Here is a 17,599-nt window from a genome sequence, read left to right on the forward strand (position 1 = left end):
TTCTCTCTCTTTTTTTTTTTTTAATAATAATACAAAATCAGAATAACAAAATAATAAATGAGCCCATTTCACAAATTTGGGCCTAAATTGCACTCAAAACCTTAAACAAATCCAAGCCCAAGCAATACAAATATCCCAGCCCAAATGAAAATAAGTCCAAACCCAATTGATAACTAATATACCAATTAAGCCCAAACCCAAGTAATAAACTACTACACCAACTAAGCCCAAGCCCAAACCCAATGCACTACTCAAAACTAATGTGTTAAACTCCAAGCAATATCTTCATTAAATTCCAAAAAAATTGCTAACGTGTAACCTGTCCCCCTCAAAATCAACGGTCTCCTCTTTGTCGGCGTCCCTTACGATAACCCATTCATTAACGACACTGGCGACACCAGCCCTCCATGTCGGCGACCTATCCAGTCGCGAAATCCCACGACACACCCTCCACCACTACGGCACTACCAGTTCTGAAGACCGCCGCCGAGAACGGGGGGCAATCTGCAGTCCCCTGTTGGAAGCTAAGGCGCCGGAAGGTCTGTTAGAAGCAGCCGACGGGTGATGTTGACGTCGACGGCTTGGATTCAAGAAACCGGCGACTGTGATTTGGCGAACGACAGCCTATCGGGCCTGGTATGTTGGCTGAAATTTTTATCTTTTCCCTGTCTGAGGATGACGGTTTGAGGTATGAGGGAGGTCAATTGCCGTTGGCGAATTGCTGTAGATGGTTGCTGGGGATTTGCAGTTTGCAGAAGGCAGTGGTGGTCACGGCAGGTTATTTGGTTTGTGGCGGCTTTGGTGCATCTTTGTTGTGAAGTGCAGTGGACGGGAACATTTGCAGAAACGGTGGAGGTGTGAAACTGGATTCGGCTGAAACGAACTGTAAGCCTTGCAGTGAACGCCTAAATATTTTCCCCAGTTCGCTCTGATACCAATTTGATGTAGAATAATCCAGTAAACATAATAAGAAGAGAAGAGAGAAGAGAGGGGAAGAAGAAGGCAGAGGCGGGGAGAGAGGAGAAACGGCTGAAGCCAACTCTTTTATTTCATCAAATTCATTAACTCAAATAACAATGTAAGATAGGTTTAAATACTGGAAAAATAATCAAACCTAAACCTAAGCCCAATACCAAAGTCCATAAAATTAAAATAACCTAAGTTCCAACTAAAATAATTAAAATTGCTAAAATTAATTAAAATTGGATGTCCTCATCATATAGATGATGCTTATAATATACCAGACAAGACAGTTTTAATAAATAAAATACAAGACTGTAAAATTTTTAGTAAATTTGATTTAAAGTCAGGATTTTGGCAAGTAAAGATGCACCCAGAAAGTATTAAATGAACAGCTTTTACTTGTCCAGAAGGACATTTTGAATGGCTTGTAATGCCATTTGGAATTAAAAATGCACCAAGTATTTTCCAAAGAAAAATGGAAAGTATTTTTAATAGATATAGTAAGTTTGTAATAGTATAAATAGATGATATTTAGGTATTCAGTAAAAATAAACAAGAACATAGGGGACATTTACAAATAGTATTCTCAGAGTTTATTAAACATGGTTTAATAATGAGTAAAAAGAAAATGATTTTATTTAATGAATTTATAGATTTCTTAGGAGTTAATATAGGAGAAGGTAAAATTAAGTTACAACCTCATATTGCTAAGAAAGCTTTAGAATTTTCAGATAAATTAGAAGACCTAAAACAAATCCAAAATTTTTAGGATTAGTAAATTATGGTAGACCATTTATAAAAGATTTAGGAAAAATTGCAGGACCTTTATATGCAAAGACATCTCCTACAGAACAAAGATTTTTTAACCAAGAAGACATAAAATTAGTCCAACAAATAAAAGAAAAAATAAAAATTCTACCAGAATTAGCTATGCCTTTAGATTCAGAATATTTAATTATAGAAACAGATGGAAGTATGACAGGATGGGGAGCTATATTAATATGCAAACCCAATAAATATACTGATAAAAGTACAGAAAGAATTTGTAGATACAATAGTGGAAATTATAAGGAAAAAGGAAATTTAAGTAGCATAGATGCAAAATTACTAGCTATAAATTATGCACTAGATAGTTTTGAACTATTTATTATATTCAAGAAAGAAATAACAATAAGAACAGACTGTGTAGCCATAGTTTCTTTTGTTAATAAAATGAAAATAGATTCAAAAAGAAGTAGTAGAAGAAGATGGTTAAATTTTATTGATAGAATCACTAATACAGGAATTAATATAGAATTTGAGCATATTAAAGGTAGTGATAATAAGGCAGCAGATATATTAAGTAGAATAATAATAGATAGAAATTATTAAATTTGTTTAACGTGATTTCTTTATACAGATGACAAGACCAAGACCTATAAAACCAGGAATTCCACCTGGGAATTCATTTGCATCAAGACTATTACCACAGACTCCATTTAATCAGAACGTGGAAGCTTTAGATATGTATAGATACTTAGAAACATTTTTAGGAGAAAGTGTAAAAGCAATGTGGGAAGCATTTAAATTAGAAAAGAAACAAGAATTTGAACAATTAGTTAGTATGGGAAGTAATCCTTATAATTTTGTTAATAAAATACAGATATTAATAACAGGAGCAGATCCTAATTCAGGTCATATGAGTATATATTATGATCAAGAATATAATATAAGAATAGGAACTATTAAGGAAGAAAATGATTCAGATAACTTAACATATCTTCCTTTAGTCCATTTATAAAGACTAAGTTGTTCTAAGTCTCTCATAGCTTTCCTTTGTATACTCATATGACCTGAATTAGGATCTGCTCCTGTTATTAATATCTGTATTTTATTAACAAAATTATAAGGATTACTTCCCATACTAACTAATTGTTCAAATTCTTGTTTCTTTTCTAATTTAAATGCTTCCCACATTGTTTTTACACTTTCTCCTAAAAATGTTTCTAAGTATCTATACATATCTAAAGCTTCCATGTTCTGATTAAATGGAGTCTGTGGTAATAGTCTTGATGCAAATGAATTCCCAGGTGGAATTCCTGGTCTTATAGGTCTTGGCCTTGTCATCTGTATAAAGAAATCATGTTAAACAAATTTAATAATTTCTATCTATTATTATTCTACTTAATATATCTGCTGCCTTATTATCACTACCTTTAATATGCTCAAATTCTATATATATATATACACACACACACGCAAATTGGATGGAATTAAGTAAAGTTCCTTATATATGAAAAATAAATTAGAAAGATTATTTAGTAAGTAAACTATATAGTTTAGGAAGTTGCACTTGCAGTCCCTCTACTATTGGTCTATATGCAATTTGGTTCTCTAACTTTTCATCCTCTTACACTACGGTCTTAATTTCATGATTAACGACTATAAAGGATTTTAGGGTATTACATATTGTGTGACCAAAAATGGTGAATCTGATGGTTATATAATCATAATCTTCATGCAATTCTATTTTCTTTTTGGCGTATCATTCATATGCAACTTAGATGTAAAGAAAAAGAAAAGAGAGGTAGGACATTTTGTAACGATCCAATTTTTTTTTTTTTTTTTGGATTATTAGAACGTATCGTAAAATAAAACTTCTATAAAAGATAATTGTTCTTTAAACTTACGATAATAATAATTAAGAACAAAGACTTAATCATGAACATTAAGCTCTCGTTTGGTACTCATTAAATTATATTTCATTTTTATGTCTCCTATTTTTAAAGTCCCATTCTTCTATAAAATAATATTACATGTAAATTGAAAAATTTTCCTTGTTTTTCAACCACTTATTTTTCAAAATAACACTATTTCACATTTTCATTTTCCAAAAACGGGGGCTAAATTATAATTCGAAAATCATAATCATTTATTCTTTATTATACCACTAAAGACCCGTTCCGAACTTCAACTCGAATATTAATTACCTAAAAGGGGAAAATCTCAAATAATGAGATAAATCCCAATAAGTGAACCACATAAATCGTAATTCATATTTAAAATTTCAGAATTCTTAACGTACATATGGAGATACGGGGATTAGAAATCGAACTTAGGTTTTCGTAATCCCTACATATAATCATAACATATATGTGGAGACATGAAAATTAAGAATCGTACTTTGTTGCTATAATTCCTTTGTGTAGTGCTTCTGAACTTCGGCCTTTTTTTTAAGGTAATCATATAATTTTATTAATTAAAGAATAATACACGGGAAATGTATAATTAACTCATACAAGAAAGAAACGACATAAAGTTAGGCAACCATTCTATATAATTAATAGCCGCAGCATTAAACCAAGTATACAAAATTAAATAAAATGATTCTCTGCTCTATTGTCCATGCTTGGTCTTCAAAGCAATGATTATTTCTCTTTCCACACACCAAACAATACATCTCGGAATAAGATTCCATAAAATCCTACTATTCTTATCATGAAATTTTTTCCTCCATGCCCGCAACACATCCTCTATACGCCTATGCAATACCCAATCCAAATGTTGCGAGGCCAAAATACTGTTCCACAACCACCGAATCCAATCGCAATGAATGAACAAGTGGTCAATCGTCTCGTCATACCTCTTACACATAGCACGATAGTATACAAACCTTTTCTTCGAAGGTTATCTAACGTTAACGCTTGTACTCTCACCACCGTTCACAATAGAAATGCCAACCGTGAAGGCAGTTTACATTGCAACACCTTTTTCTAGGGGAATGAGCTCTCCACAGATTCCAACATGGATCTAAAATACGTGCGAATTGAAAATGTACCATCTCGTTCCAATCTCCACTTGCTACGATCATCCTTTCCTGTCTGAATGTGTACCTCGTGTAAGGTAAAAAACAACGCATAATCATTTAATTCCCAATCCTATAGACCTCTTTCAAACACAATATTCCAACTGTATCTTCCATTGTGTATGGCTAATAAATCATTCACCATAGTAGAGGGCTCTAAAGTGATGCGGTGCAAATATGGAAACCATACCTTGAGCGATTGATCTGCACGCCAATAGTCATCCCAAAATATGATATTATTACCATTCCCCACTATATAAGTTAAATTGTCTCAAAACTCACTACATCCTCATCTGATATACCTCCACAAACTCATCCCATAAGATCTACGATCATTGATCGAGCACCAATCCCCTTTCATCACGCCATACTTCGCTCCTATGATTTCTCTCCAAAAGCTCTCCCTCTCCATCCCCAAATCGCTATAGTTACTTGCCTAATAAAGCATTATTAAATAGAACAAGGCTCCTCAATCCAAGGCCTCCCAACCTTATAGGACAGCATATAACACCCAAATTAACCAAATGAAATTTCATGTCTTCTCCCAATCCAGCCCAAAGAAATCCGCTTTGCATCCTCTCTAATCTATTTGCCACTGTAATAGGAATTGGGAACAATGACAAAAAATAAGTAGGGAGATTAAAGAGAGAATTTAATGAGAATAAGGCGACCTCCCTTCGGAAGGTACATATGGTTCCACCCCACTAACCTCTTCTCCATCCTTCCGACAATTCCATCCTAAATATGTTCGGTCCTTTGAACTTAAACATGTAGAACCCATGTCATATTCGTCATTTGGAATATCGTATTTTAAAGTATGAAAAACTATTTAACATACGAAGTGTAAGAACACTTATCTCGTAAATCCAAAGAGAATTTGATAAAGTACATGCAGAAGAATTTGACCTCAAACAACCGTTTCTGAACTATTATGAGTGTGGAAAATATAGTTATAAACCCACACACCTACGCATATTAATCATATACACTTCTAATCATACTATATTTGAAATCAATCAACCATAGATGCATGTAATTATAGTAACAATATAATTTAAATCAATCAATCATAATTATATATAATTATACATATATAAACGTACGTAATTGCAGTTATACTATATTTGGAATCAAACAACCGTAATTACATATAATTATACATACATAGACACATGCACTTGTTCTTCAATGTTCGATATGCAATTTGGTCCTCTAACTTTCATCATCTTTCACTAAGGTCCTAATTTCATAATTAACGACTATAGACGATTTTGGGGTATTACACATTTTGCTTAAATGGACCTGCAAATAAGGAACAAATAGGTGTAAGTTGAAAGTGGTTACTCTCTGGGAGATCCTTGTATTGTTAAATCTTTGTAAAAAGTAAGGCGGAATTTCAACAAATTTTGAGGACTATATGTTCTCATTGCCATTTGGTTGGCATGTCAATTAATAAATGTTAAAGCAAGATCATCGTAAGGCTCAATATAGAATCTGAAAAGTGAAATGTTATTTTCCCTCTAAACCATTAGAAAGTCTGACTAAGACGCAATCGGTACAAACTTAAGCAGTATTTAAGGTTAGGGCATTCTTGTGTGATTGTTATTTATCTGTAAATTTTTTCATCTTTGATAAGAGATTTGGTTTATTGCTAATACTAGAAATGAGATACTGTCCCTGTCTGAGCTCCATTATCTAAAAATTCCCTTTTTTCTTTTCAACCTCACGTTATCTCTAAAAAAGAAAATTGATTTTGTTTGTAAACCCAAATCATTTTATACTTTCTGCCTATACATTCTCCAAAAAATCAGTATTACTAAACACATTTTTCACAAAAAATTGGGCTCAAAGATAGCCATTACAACACAGCCTTATTATGCATATAATCTGATGCTTCTTCCTGCCAATTTTATAATACTCGTCATTCGTACTGGCCTAGGAGGCCAGCAGGTCCTTGAGCGAAGAAGATAATTTTAAACCTTTAGATGAAAAAACTACAGGAATATTTCAGCTCGAAACTTTATGAAGGCATAGAAAACTTGAAACGTAGATTATCACATCCAGCTCTAGCTGCTTTGTACAGCCTTTCTGTTAATATCCATATGAAGCATTCAATTTTGCTTAACTCCATATTTTTTATCCTGTAGATTGGTAAGAGCGATCCTTCTTTCCCTATCCAGAAGAAAAGAGTAAGCAGAGAATTTTTGAGAACGAAAGCTCATCTTCGTCCTAGAACAAACACTTTTGGTGCGGTATGAGTCTACTTCTCTTTTATTGCCATTTTATACTCCTTACGGATTTTGTAAGCATGTAGATTTGTTCTTTTGGCGCGGTATGACACTACTTTTTTTTTTTCCCTTTTTCACCACAAATGACATAGGTTCTGGAAAGTTTTCATTTCTATTTCACTTTCAAGAAAAAATTGTGAAGAGAAATCGGAAAGAGTGGTTTGACTTGATACAAAAAATAAAAGAAATTAAATATGATCTGCTTTTTTGTTAGATTCTTTCATGTAGTTAAACCCTATTGTGGCATGTCTAATGGTTTCATGAATTTTTCATAGTTACTGTTATAAGCTTACATCGTGTTACAGTTTTATTTATGTTAGTGGAACGCACTATAGTGCTTCTATTATGTGTCCTGTAAAACTAGCTCTGCTTGTTTGTTATTTTCTTCCGAAACCTGTATTGCTACTGATGATTCACAGGCAACTGATTCCCTTGCCATTGCATTTGGTCCTCAAGACTGTACCACTGGGACTTGCTCAGAAGAATCTACTGCAGCTTTCACTACCCAGCTCAAAGTCTGACCCTAACCAGCCATGAAAAGACTGAATTTATTAGAACGGTTGTTGCTTAGAAAGACTGGGAAACTTGAACAGATTACCAAACTTCATTCTTATTAGGCGCACTTTCTATTTATGGTATTCCCTGTTATTAGGTTCTCAATTCGTCAACTTTTGAGAATCAGTAATATGATAATCACCTTTAAAGTAAGTGCCATCATATTGAAGGGGTGTGATTGGTGTCCTCAAGAAGATAGTTCTCTTGAGCTGTGGTACTTGGTGGTTACATCATCCTTTGGACTTGAAGTGGACATCATTTTGAGCTAGATTTACTCTACTGTAATTTCACTAACATTGTTGTTGAGCCACACCCACCTTCTAGTTGAACTGGTCCTTGCCGAGCTCATTGTCTTGGTGTCATGGTGTTCTAGTGTGTTTAATTTTGAGCTCTGGCTCTTGAGTTCATCTTCGTCTTGTTTAATATGAGCTTGGTCTGCACCTCTGTGGTCAGCCTTTTGGGGTCAGTCTGGTCTGCTCAAATCACCGTATTCAGCGTCCATACTGCTTGGGCCTGTCAAGCTTACCATTAGTGCTTACCTGAGCTAAAAATTTTGGCATTTGGTGATGACCAGTTTAGCCTCTTTGGACACGTGAGTCCTTCATTTTGCAAAGTGACTGTTAGGGTTTAACTACAACTCTTTTTATATAGAAAGCCCCATTGAACCATGCAGATTTCCTCATCATATAACATTATGAAGCTAAAGAAGCCTCTCCCTAAGATGCCACTTTCTGTTATGAATTACATTCTTGTTTCCCATTGGCAAACTGTAGCGAACCACAAACTAGGTAATGTTTGGCTTGCTGTGACTGCCACTATGTTGTTATCCCAAAATTTAGATTCCGTTGTAAATACTTGATTCTTTTCGGACGTCTGTCATGACATTCTATTTTTGCTTTGATAATTTCACCATGTTAAACCTCATTTTCTATATGAATTTTGGGTATTGCACTGCTTGCTTTATCATATGGTCAGCTGTCATTTTGTGTATGCAGCTTTTTGCTTTCATATTCCACATATATGAATCATGGCCAATGAATTTGTCTTTTCTTATTGTTTATATTATGTATTTTGTCTCTGCATGTTTACAATAATGCTTGCCCTCCAGTTCTCTGGTCTTTATGAATCTTTACGATCTTATTTTTCTTTTGTGGTGATCTGTAAATTTATATGCTGAAGTGGTTTAGGTTGCAAGGGTGAGAAATGCTCTAGCCTATGCTACACACAGATTTTTTCAAGAAAATGGTTTCGTTTGGATCTCTAGTCCAATTGTTACTGCTGCTGATTGTGAAGGAGCTGGTGAACAATTTTGCGTGACCACTTTGGTATGCTGTTCTTGGACGACATCCTATGTTTTGCATTACTTCATATATCATGGAGGAGCTGCATATTACAATTTTTTGAGCTCTTTCCATTATTGTTCAGCATCATGGCATTGTAGTTTGTCTTTTTCGACTTTCTGTGTCTTTTGGTTGATTTATATTTTTTTGTTTCCACCTGGTTCCTTTGTAATTTGAGTGGGAAGGGCTGCAGTGAGTGTTGAAAACATAATCTGTGTCCTCCAAATGTCAAATTTCTCAATCGCTAAAATTGAAGGTTTTCTTTTTTTAAATGGAACTTTATTCTGAACTTCATCAGATTTCCTAACCATGCATAAGTTGTGATAGCCTCCCCACCTTTTCTTGTATAGAGATAGTTATGTTGGCTTGGAACAATATTTTTTTTTTGTTCGTTTCTTTTATGTGCTCCTTTATACCAAACATTTGATTCATAGCATAAATTTAATATTTGCCCGTGGAGTTCAATGAGAGCTTGTCTTTATAATTGAGTTTGATCATGTTACTATTGCCTCCATTTAAGACACATCATGGTGCATTTGACTTTTTTTTACCTAACAGGTTCCTACCTCTGGAGAAGCTGGCGATTCTCCAGTTAATGCTATTCCTAAAACTGAAGATGGTTTAATTGATTGGTCTCAAGTGAGTGTTACTCAATATTCATTTTCTTTGTTCTAGTACCAGCGGTTGACGTAGGTTCAGCCAACCAATCTCAGCATATTTACTTGCTTGGATTTTTAGTTATATCACTCAGTTGGATAATCAGCAGATTCTTAATAACACTGGTGTAGCTTGATTTGTTTCCCCTGTTTTGTGTCAAGTCCTACTAATACAATTTCATTTTCTGATTTCTTAAACACATAGTTTGCTTTCATATTTCTTAGGGAACGGAGTGTTATTGCACACATAAATAAAATGATATCTCATAAATTTTTTTCATTCTCATATCTCTTTTGTCAAATGGTATCGCAATATCTATTGAATTCGGCATGGCTACTAGCCTGCTATGCATTTCACAATTACTGGAGATTCAAGAGTTCATCTGTTGTGTACCACACTGTCCACAATCAATTATGTGCAGTAAATGCCCCTATGGGCATGGTGCAGTGGTAAAGTAGAAGGGTTCCACACGGAGTATCAAAGGTTCGAATCCTCACGGTAGCTGGAAGGCAACACTTTTACGTTGGAAGGTAGTTGTCCTGTGGAAGTAAAGTTATGGTGCGTTTTGTCGTCCCTCCGAGGGTTCTGTCCGCACCTCGTAAAGGGAGGTCTATAGGGAGGAAAATTGCATCCCGAATGTTCGGCCCAAGTGTGTAAGCTGTGTCCGCATTCGAATTTACCTGGGTGGCAACAGGGGGGAATGCCGCCACTCCTCAGGATTAGTCATGCGAAACTTGGACACCCGAGTTTTCACCCCAAAAAAAAAAAAAAAAATTATGTGCAATAAATATGTTAGTGATTAACTGGATTCTGGGATTCTTTAACGTGTCAAACCTCAAGAAAATGTGACACGTGGAAGGATCACTCTTAGTGCAACTAGTATATATTCACTATTAAACCACTTCTCATATGTGTTGAAATACTCCTCTTTCCAAATAGGGCCTTCTAGAAAGGAGTTCAATTAAAATTCCGGGCCATATAGTTCTAAAGAACAAAAACTGAAAAATCTGTCTCATCCTAAGATTGTCCAGAGAAACATGGAGTGTTTAGTGCCATTTTAGCTTCTTCCTTATTTTTTTTTTTTTTATAGTGATTAAATCTGCAGAAATTATCATTAAAAGATGAAATTTTGGTTCTGTGGCATTTTTGAGTGAGTGGAGTAATAAATTCTCAAAAAGTTGCACTTTAAAATAATAAAAAATGGAGTAGAAGAAAAGGAAGGTAAAGAGAAGGCTTAAAGGGAGGATACAGGTCTTGGAAGAGAGTTGATAGAGCTGCATTCGATCTTCTCTGGATATCCATTGACGTGATCATTGATGCGTGTAGGAGTGCAATGATGTTACTAGTCAACATTGTAAACGCTTCTCTATTTTGTCATTCGGATTCATTCAGTTCATTAGTAATACATGAGATCTAAGGTTTGATGGGGGGATCAACTTATTCTTCTATTACTTCCTTTTTCTTACATACCAAGGAATGAGAAGTTGGTGCCTGGGGATAAAAGTAGCTTCAGCAATTTTTGAATGTGATACTAGTAAATAAATGTTTCTACACCCTTTAAATCTGTCATTTTTTTCATATTTCAACTGCAATCCGTCTTTCTTATGCTCTCATGCTGAGTAATTTGTTTTGTTACAATAGTCTCAGTTCTTCAAAATATTCTAATGCAAGTCAATTGCTTTTCTTTGATTAGTGCCAAACTTATACTGGTAAGTCATTTATAATGTATTTGCTTTGCTTCTTGCTTGGCAGGACTTCTTTGGGAAACCTGCATTTCTAACTGTATCTGGGCAACTGAATGCTGAAGCATATGCTACTGCTCTTACTGATGTATACCTTTCCTCCCAATCTATTCAATTTAATATGCCATCATTCTTTCTGCTTTACAACTCTCTTCCCTTATTTATCCTCAATTCCAACTGTTGTGCAAAGTGCAAACTATTTCAGGGTTGCAGTTGCTTTTTCTTTTGTTTTTTTAAAGTTCTACAGTCATTTCCTCTCTACCAGGTGTATACATTTGGTCCAACATTTAGAGCAGAAAATTCTAACACTTCTAGGCACCTAGCCGAGTTCTGGGTATATTTATTATTCCCTTTTAACTTTCGAGGTTCTGTCCCTGAAAAAAGTGTTAACAGTTAATTTTCTTTCTAAGATGATCGAACCAGAACTTTCATTTGCCGACTTAGACGATGACATGGCATGTGCAGCTGCATATCTCCAGTATGTAGTATGTAACTTTTCACATCTATTATCTGCTTATTGGAAATACTAAGATTTGTCTTGTACTCATCTAATATGTCTGTTTTTAACATGAAAGGTTGAGTATGTTCTAGAGAACTGCAAGGAAGATATGGATTTTTTCAATACTTGGATTGAGAAAGGAATCATCAAACGCCTAAGTGTAGGTGTTTCCAGCTTTTTACCCTAGACATTCTGTCATCCTATTTTAAATTTAGTTGTATTTTTGTCAGGGCATCTAAATACTTTGTTTTACGCACTTTCCTTTACACGGTAGATACTGAAGTATGTTTCTGATGGCTTGTTCATTTTCAATGATATGTCCAACAGGATGTTGCTGAGAAAAACTTTGTTCAGCTGACTTACACAGACGCAGTTGAGCTTCTCCTGAAAGCAAAGAAGAACTTCGAATTTCCGGTACTTGCAATTTCTTGGTAGTCATGTCTTTTCCATGATTGTTCTTGTTTTCATGTTCTTCCCAAGTCTTCATGTGATTGCTATCATAAGTCAGTTTACGATCTTGTGCTGTACCAGAGACTCTACTAATTGTACAAGTGCATTAATTATATTCTGGGGAAAGTCTAGATGTACTTGAGAATCACTTAAAACAAAATCAGCTGTCTAATCTAGTAGGGAAGGTCATTCTGCTGGCAAGATAGACCCACTAAAACCAATGTAAGAGTACATTAACTTGTCATGCATAATTTTCTCCCTTCTTGAGTAATTTACGCCATTTTGCTGATTCTTCTTCTGAGTCATCCGGTCAGTCTCTTAATTTTATACTGAAGACTGGACAGTATGGATAAATTTATGTAACACATCGAAATATTAATCAGTTGCATGCATTTCTTATAGGTACAATGGGGATGTGATTTACAAAGTGAGCATGAACGATATATCACTGAAGAGGAGTTTGGTGGATGCCCTGTAATTATTAGAGACTATCCAAAGGCATGAATATTGGCCTAAACACATTAACAGTAATCTCTATATAGAACTGGTCGTTGATACTTTTCTCTGAAAAACTACCAGGAGATCAAGCCATTTTACATGCGGCAAAATGATGATGGAAAAACTGTTGCAGCCATGGATATGCTGGTTCCTCGGGTACTACTATGTTAATAATTTTTTCTGGGACATTATATGACTACAGTTGCACAATCCATACATCATCTGAATTTAACAACGATTGATTCTTAATCCTGAACGTGTTCTGCAGGTAACATGTAACTGCATATATCATACGTTCACATCATATGTACACATGGTGGTGCGAGTTATTAGTTATATAGTAACTTTGGGGTACACATTTTCCTGGTCATTGAAACACTCACCTTTACATCCTGGACGAGCAATTGAGCATGGTTACAAAATATATTTGATCATTCATTCAATTGCTGCTACATCTTAGCTTCCTACTCTATGACCTTGTTTGATGAAATAGTCAGCTGATCTTTCCTTTCAGAGGAAAATCATTGTTAAGTAAATAGCACATGGTGTGTTTCAATTGGGTGTATGAGTTCACCTAGACTTGTAAACTTCTGCTGTATGTTCAGGTTCAATTCCACCATCACACCCTTTTTTGTCCCTATCAAAAATTATGCTTTTAAACTGATCATTAATTCCAAGTCTTCATTTTTGCGTGTTTTGGGCGCGGCCTAGTTTTGTATAATACATTCTAAGAAGCTTTTATTTGGTGAAATTCTTTTTCTCCCTCGTCAAATTCTAAATTGTTTATTTGGCTGCCTGACATGATTTTCTTTCCCAGGTAGGTGAACTTATTGGTGGAAGCCAAAGAGAGGAGCGCCTTGACTATTTGGAAGAAAGATTGGATGAATTGAAGCTCAACAAGGAAAGCTTTTGGTGGTATCTTGACTTGCGGCGTTATGGTTCAGGTGAGTGACCTTTACATAATTTGACACAATTCTCGTGATGCAGTTGATTAAGCTTTTAGTTTTTGTGGAAGATCCTGCTACTTCATATACACAGCAATCAATTCAACTGGTGTGTTGACACTCCTCCTTTACTGCTATTTTGTCTCTGAAAGTAGCGTATTTTGAATCAAAATCCTGTAATTAGGTTTCAGTGGGCTAGTAGACTGTCATATCTTAAACCATGTTCAGGGAGTGTTTATGAACTGTATAAGTAAATATAAATGGGCAGTAGATAAGTGGATAGTACTTGTGGGCTCCTCGATATGTGTGGATAAGAAGGGACATGAGTGTTGATAAACAGTTTATAATAAACATGAGCAAAACGTACAATTAGTCCGACATGTTGCTAGGTTTCTGTAGTTTTAGAAACTTGGAATTTTTTCCTTTCGTTCTCACCCTCTCTTTTGTTTTCGTGAATACTATCAAATTGGAAAAATGAAAAAAACTGAGTCCAATGAGTGATAAAAAAATTTATCTTCGTGTCTCCAGTTCCGCACGCCGGATTTGGATTAGGCTTTGAAAGGCTTGTGCAATTTGCGACTGGAATAGAAAACATCAGAGATGCAATACCTTTCCCTAGAACTCCTGGCTCAGCTGAATTTTGAAGTTTGGTCGATGCGGTTGAGGATGCTAATACAGTGATTCAGATCTCTACTCTGTTCACAACGGAAATCCTTATCCTCTTAAATCTTGAAGTTCTGCAGATGAGAATTTAAGATAACGGAGGCGGTTGATGGTTTAGAATTAAGTTTAGCCTTTTCTTGTTATAAATGTAAGCAAATTCTTTATGCAAATTCTAAAAGGATTAGATATAACATTGATTCATTGTATCGTAAAGTTGATGACTTAAGAATTTATTTAATACCAAGTACTCTCGACTGTTTGGAATGAGCATTGAAGCTGTGGAATTCAAATGATTCTTCATAAATGCTGCATACTTTGTTAATACGAGCATTTGCGTTTTGTTTGGATTTGAATTTTAAATATAGATACACATCACATGAGGAGATAGAATAGAAATATATAAACTTTTCATGTTTGTCTCTTGTACATCAATTTTTTCATCACTACAAATATCCCACCTAAAATTTGAATTCGGTTTGTAATTCGTTCCTTCTTAAGAGGTAAAGAACATCTTCAACGTTTGCACTATTTTACACCAAATTAAATATCTCCAATATATTACATCAAAACGTATACCAAATAAGTAGTGTTTAATAATTTTTTTTTTTTTTTTTTTTGTTTTTTAAAAAATTTACCTATTTGAAAATTTATTAATTAATTTATTTTATTTACTACTACTTAAATTATTAAATAAATAATAATGTTAAATTAACAAAAATATTGAAAAATTATACAATTTATAAGGATTTATTGATGTTAGTTGGATATCTAGTACAAGTGAAAGTAATTTACTTCAGATTGGGTGTTAAAAATTTACCTATTTGAAAATTTATTAATTAATTTATTTTATTTACTACTACTTAAATTATTAAATAAATAATAATGTTAAATTAACAAAAATATTGAAAAATTATACAATTTATAAGGATTTATTGATGTTAGTTGGATATCTAGTACAAGTGAAAGTAATTTACTTCAGATTGGGTGTTCAATCTTGGAAGAGGTGCTATCTCTTGAAAATAAAAAAAATAAAAATATGCATAACACACTCGACTATGAAATTCGAATTTTTAGCATTATCGAAAATTGGGAAAGAGATTGAGAAACTTAAGGATTTACTTTATGAGATACATTTGGGATCAAAGAATACATCTTCATTACCTATCATGTATAATAGTCAAACTACATTAGCAAAGGCATACAATGAGATATACAACAGTAAGTTTAGACATATGAATCTTAGACATGATTACATAAAGAAATTAATAAAGGATGGAATAATTTTCCTTCTTTATGTTAAGTCAATCGAAAATTAAGCGGATCATTTAACTAAACCTCTAAATAGAGATTTGGTAATATCTACTTCGAGTAGGATGGAGTTGAAACTCTTGAAATAAAATGTCCATCAATAATAGCAACCCTACATGTTATAACCTTAACAAGTAATCCAAAAGTTTAAAGGTACAAGTCATTCGATATGTGAATAGTTTTGGCATTATAAAATCTGCGATAACTCTATCCTAATTAAATAATGCTAGTTGTATTGAAATTAAGGTTAAGCTTTAAGTTCTTAATTAAGTTCACTATTAAGTATAAGTATCTTTAAAAGTAAAAAAGATACTAGAAGAATTTCACCTAGATGAATTCAAGATGGTGCCGGCTCAATATAGAGTTAGAGTTTCTCTAAAAGGATGAGCACGAGGCCATATTAGCGTTAAGCGGGATTGAGCAACTTAAGAATGCGTGATACTTGTGTAGGTGTTCTTACCAATATTTTCACATGGAATAGTTGGTTCAAAACTTCATGTTACCTTTAATTCAGAACTTTACTTTGTTTGAATTACACTATGGTTAGATTTAATCGAAAAATATATAATCCTTACGCATGAGTATTGTATATTTTGAATATGAAATTTTATTGAATATTAAACAAGAAAGGGATTGTTGTCTATTGTTCAAAATCAATAAAACGTGTAAAACGTGTGTGTAGTGAGAAACCAAAGCTACAAGCCAAATTGGTGGACTATGCGACCGCATATGCAGAATGGCTTGCAGTCGCATAGGCATTTGCAAGGCCTAAAGGCATTGTTGTTGGTTTGTTTATACAGTCGCATAGATTTGTTCTATGCAATCGCATAGAACATTTTCACTAGCCTTTATGGTCTTTTTGTTTGAATTTCTAGTGGCTTTTCAAGGATTTTAACACTTCATATAGCACTGATTGATGGCTATATAAGGTGGTTGACGATCAATGGAATAAATAAAAAGAGAAAAAAAAAAAAAAAAACATATAGCCACACTTGAGATCAATTCTTCATTCCAAAAGTATTGAAAATCAAATTTCTCTTCATATTCAAACCCTATTTTGCATTCTTAAGTTTTGGAGGATTACACTGAGGGTGTGTTTGATCGCATTTATTTTCCATAGAAAATATCAGTTTTCCACCTAAATTTCTTTGAGTGTTTGATTGCTATTTTTTCCATTGAAAATATTTTTCAACTTTTGAAAATATACTTAATTTTCCTTATTTTTAAGGAAATATTTTCTTTGGAGGAAGTATGTTTTTATTTTTCTCAAAACAAGGATAATATTTTCTTTTATAAGTGATATTTTTCATGTCAATCAAACACACACTAAGTGCTGAAGTTTTAAATCATTTACAAGGTTTGATAAATCCTACGAACCATTTGCCAAAATCACTTTAAGCATCAAATACAATTCGAGAGGAGGTAAATATTGTTTGAAGACAACGATTATGTGATTGAGCCTTCTTCTTTAATTTCTTCTTGCTATTTGATCTTCATTTCTTCTCCATTCCCTCGTGTGTAAACAATAATTTCCAACAGATTCATTAGTAATTTAAAACACATAGGAACGTGAAATTATCATATTTACATAATTTCCGAGCATTTACAGTGAAAATGATAAGATATGAGCATATTTTGGGTCTTGCGATATCAGCACTAACTAAACAAGAAGTTTGATGACAGATCTACAATGAATGCAATTTACAAGCGCTTAGCTCTAGCAATCATAACAGATCTGCATAGAATCATGGACACTTTTCCTTGATGACATAAAATATAGTAACTATCGATTAGTATTTTCAAAAGATCCGAGACAGAACATAAACAAAATTGATATTAAAAAATTAC

The 17,599-nt window shown here is 33.9% G+C and overlaps 1 protein-coding gene across 1 annotated transcript in view; it reads left to right on the forward strand.

The window, feature by feature from the left end:
* LOC111368760 (asparagine--tRNA ligase, chloroplastic/mitochondrial-like) overlaps positions 1-14,710 on the forward strand; it is a 33,991-nt gene extending 19,281 nt beyond the window's left edge. The window contains exons 4-15 of the mRNA XM_022990188.1: positions 6,955-7,059; positions 8,838-8,975; positions 9,549-9,629; positions 11,400-11,477; positions 11,655-11,723; positions 11,800-11,874; positions 11,965-12,048; positions 12,216-12,302; positions 12,741-12,836; positions 12,918-12,992; positions 13,654-13,780; positions 14,309-14,710. Coding sequence (XP_022845956.1) covers positions 6,955-7,059; positions 8,838-8,975; positions 9,549-9,629; positions 11,400-11,477; positions 11,655-11,723; positions 11,800-11,874; positions 11,965-12,048; positions 12,216-12,302; positions 12,741-12,836; positions 12,918-12,992; positions 13,654-13,780; positions 14,309-14,424 — 1,131 coding nt within the window. The 3' untranslated portion in view covers positions 14,425-14,710. The remainder of the gene's footprint in view (positions 1-6,954; positions 7,060-8,837; positions 8,976-9,548; positions 9,630-11,399; positions 11,478-11,654; positions 11,724-11,799; positions 11,875-11,964; positions 12,049-12,215; positions 12,303-12,740; positions 12,837-12,917; positions 12,993-13,653; positions 13,781-14,308) is intronic.
* Positions 14,711-17,599: the final 2,889 nt, after the last annotated feature.

This window comes from Olea europaea, chromosome 19 (assembly GCF_002742605.1).
Source record: "Olea europaea var. sylvestris chromosome 19, O_europaea_v1, whole genome shotgun sequence".
In the NCBI taxonomy this organism is placed as follows: domain Eukaryota; kingdom Viridiplantae; phylum Streptophyta; class Magnoliopsida; order Lamiales; family Oleaceae; genus Olea; species Olea europaea.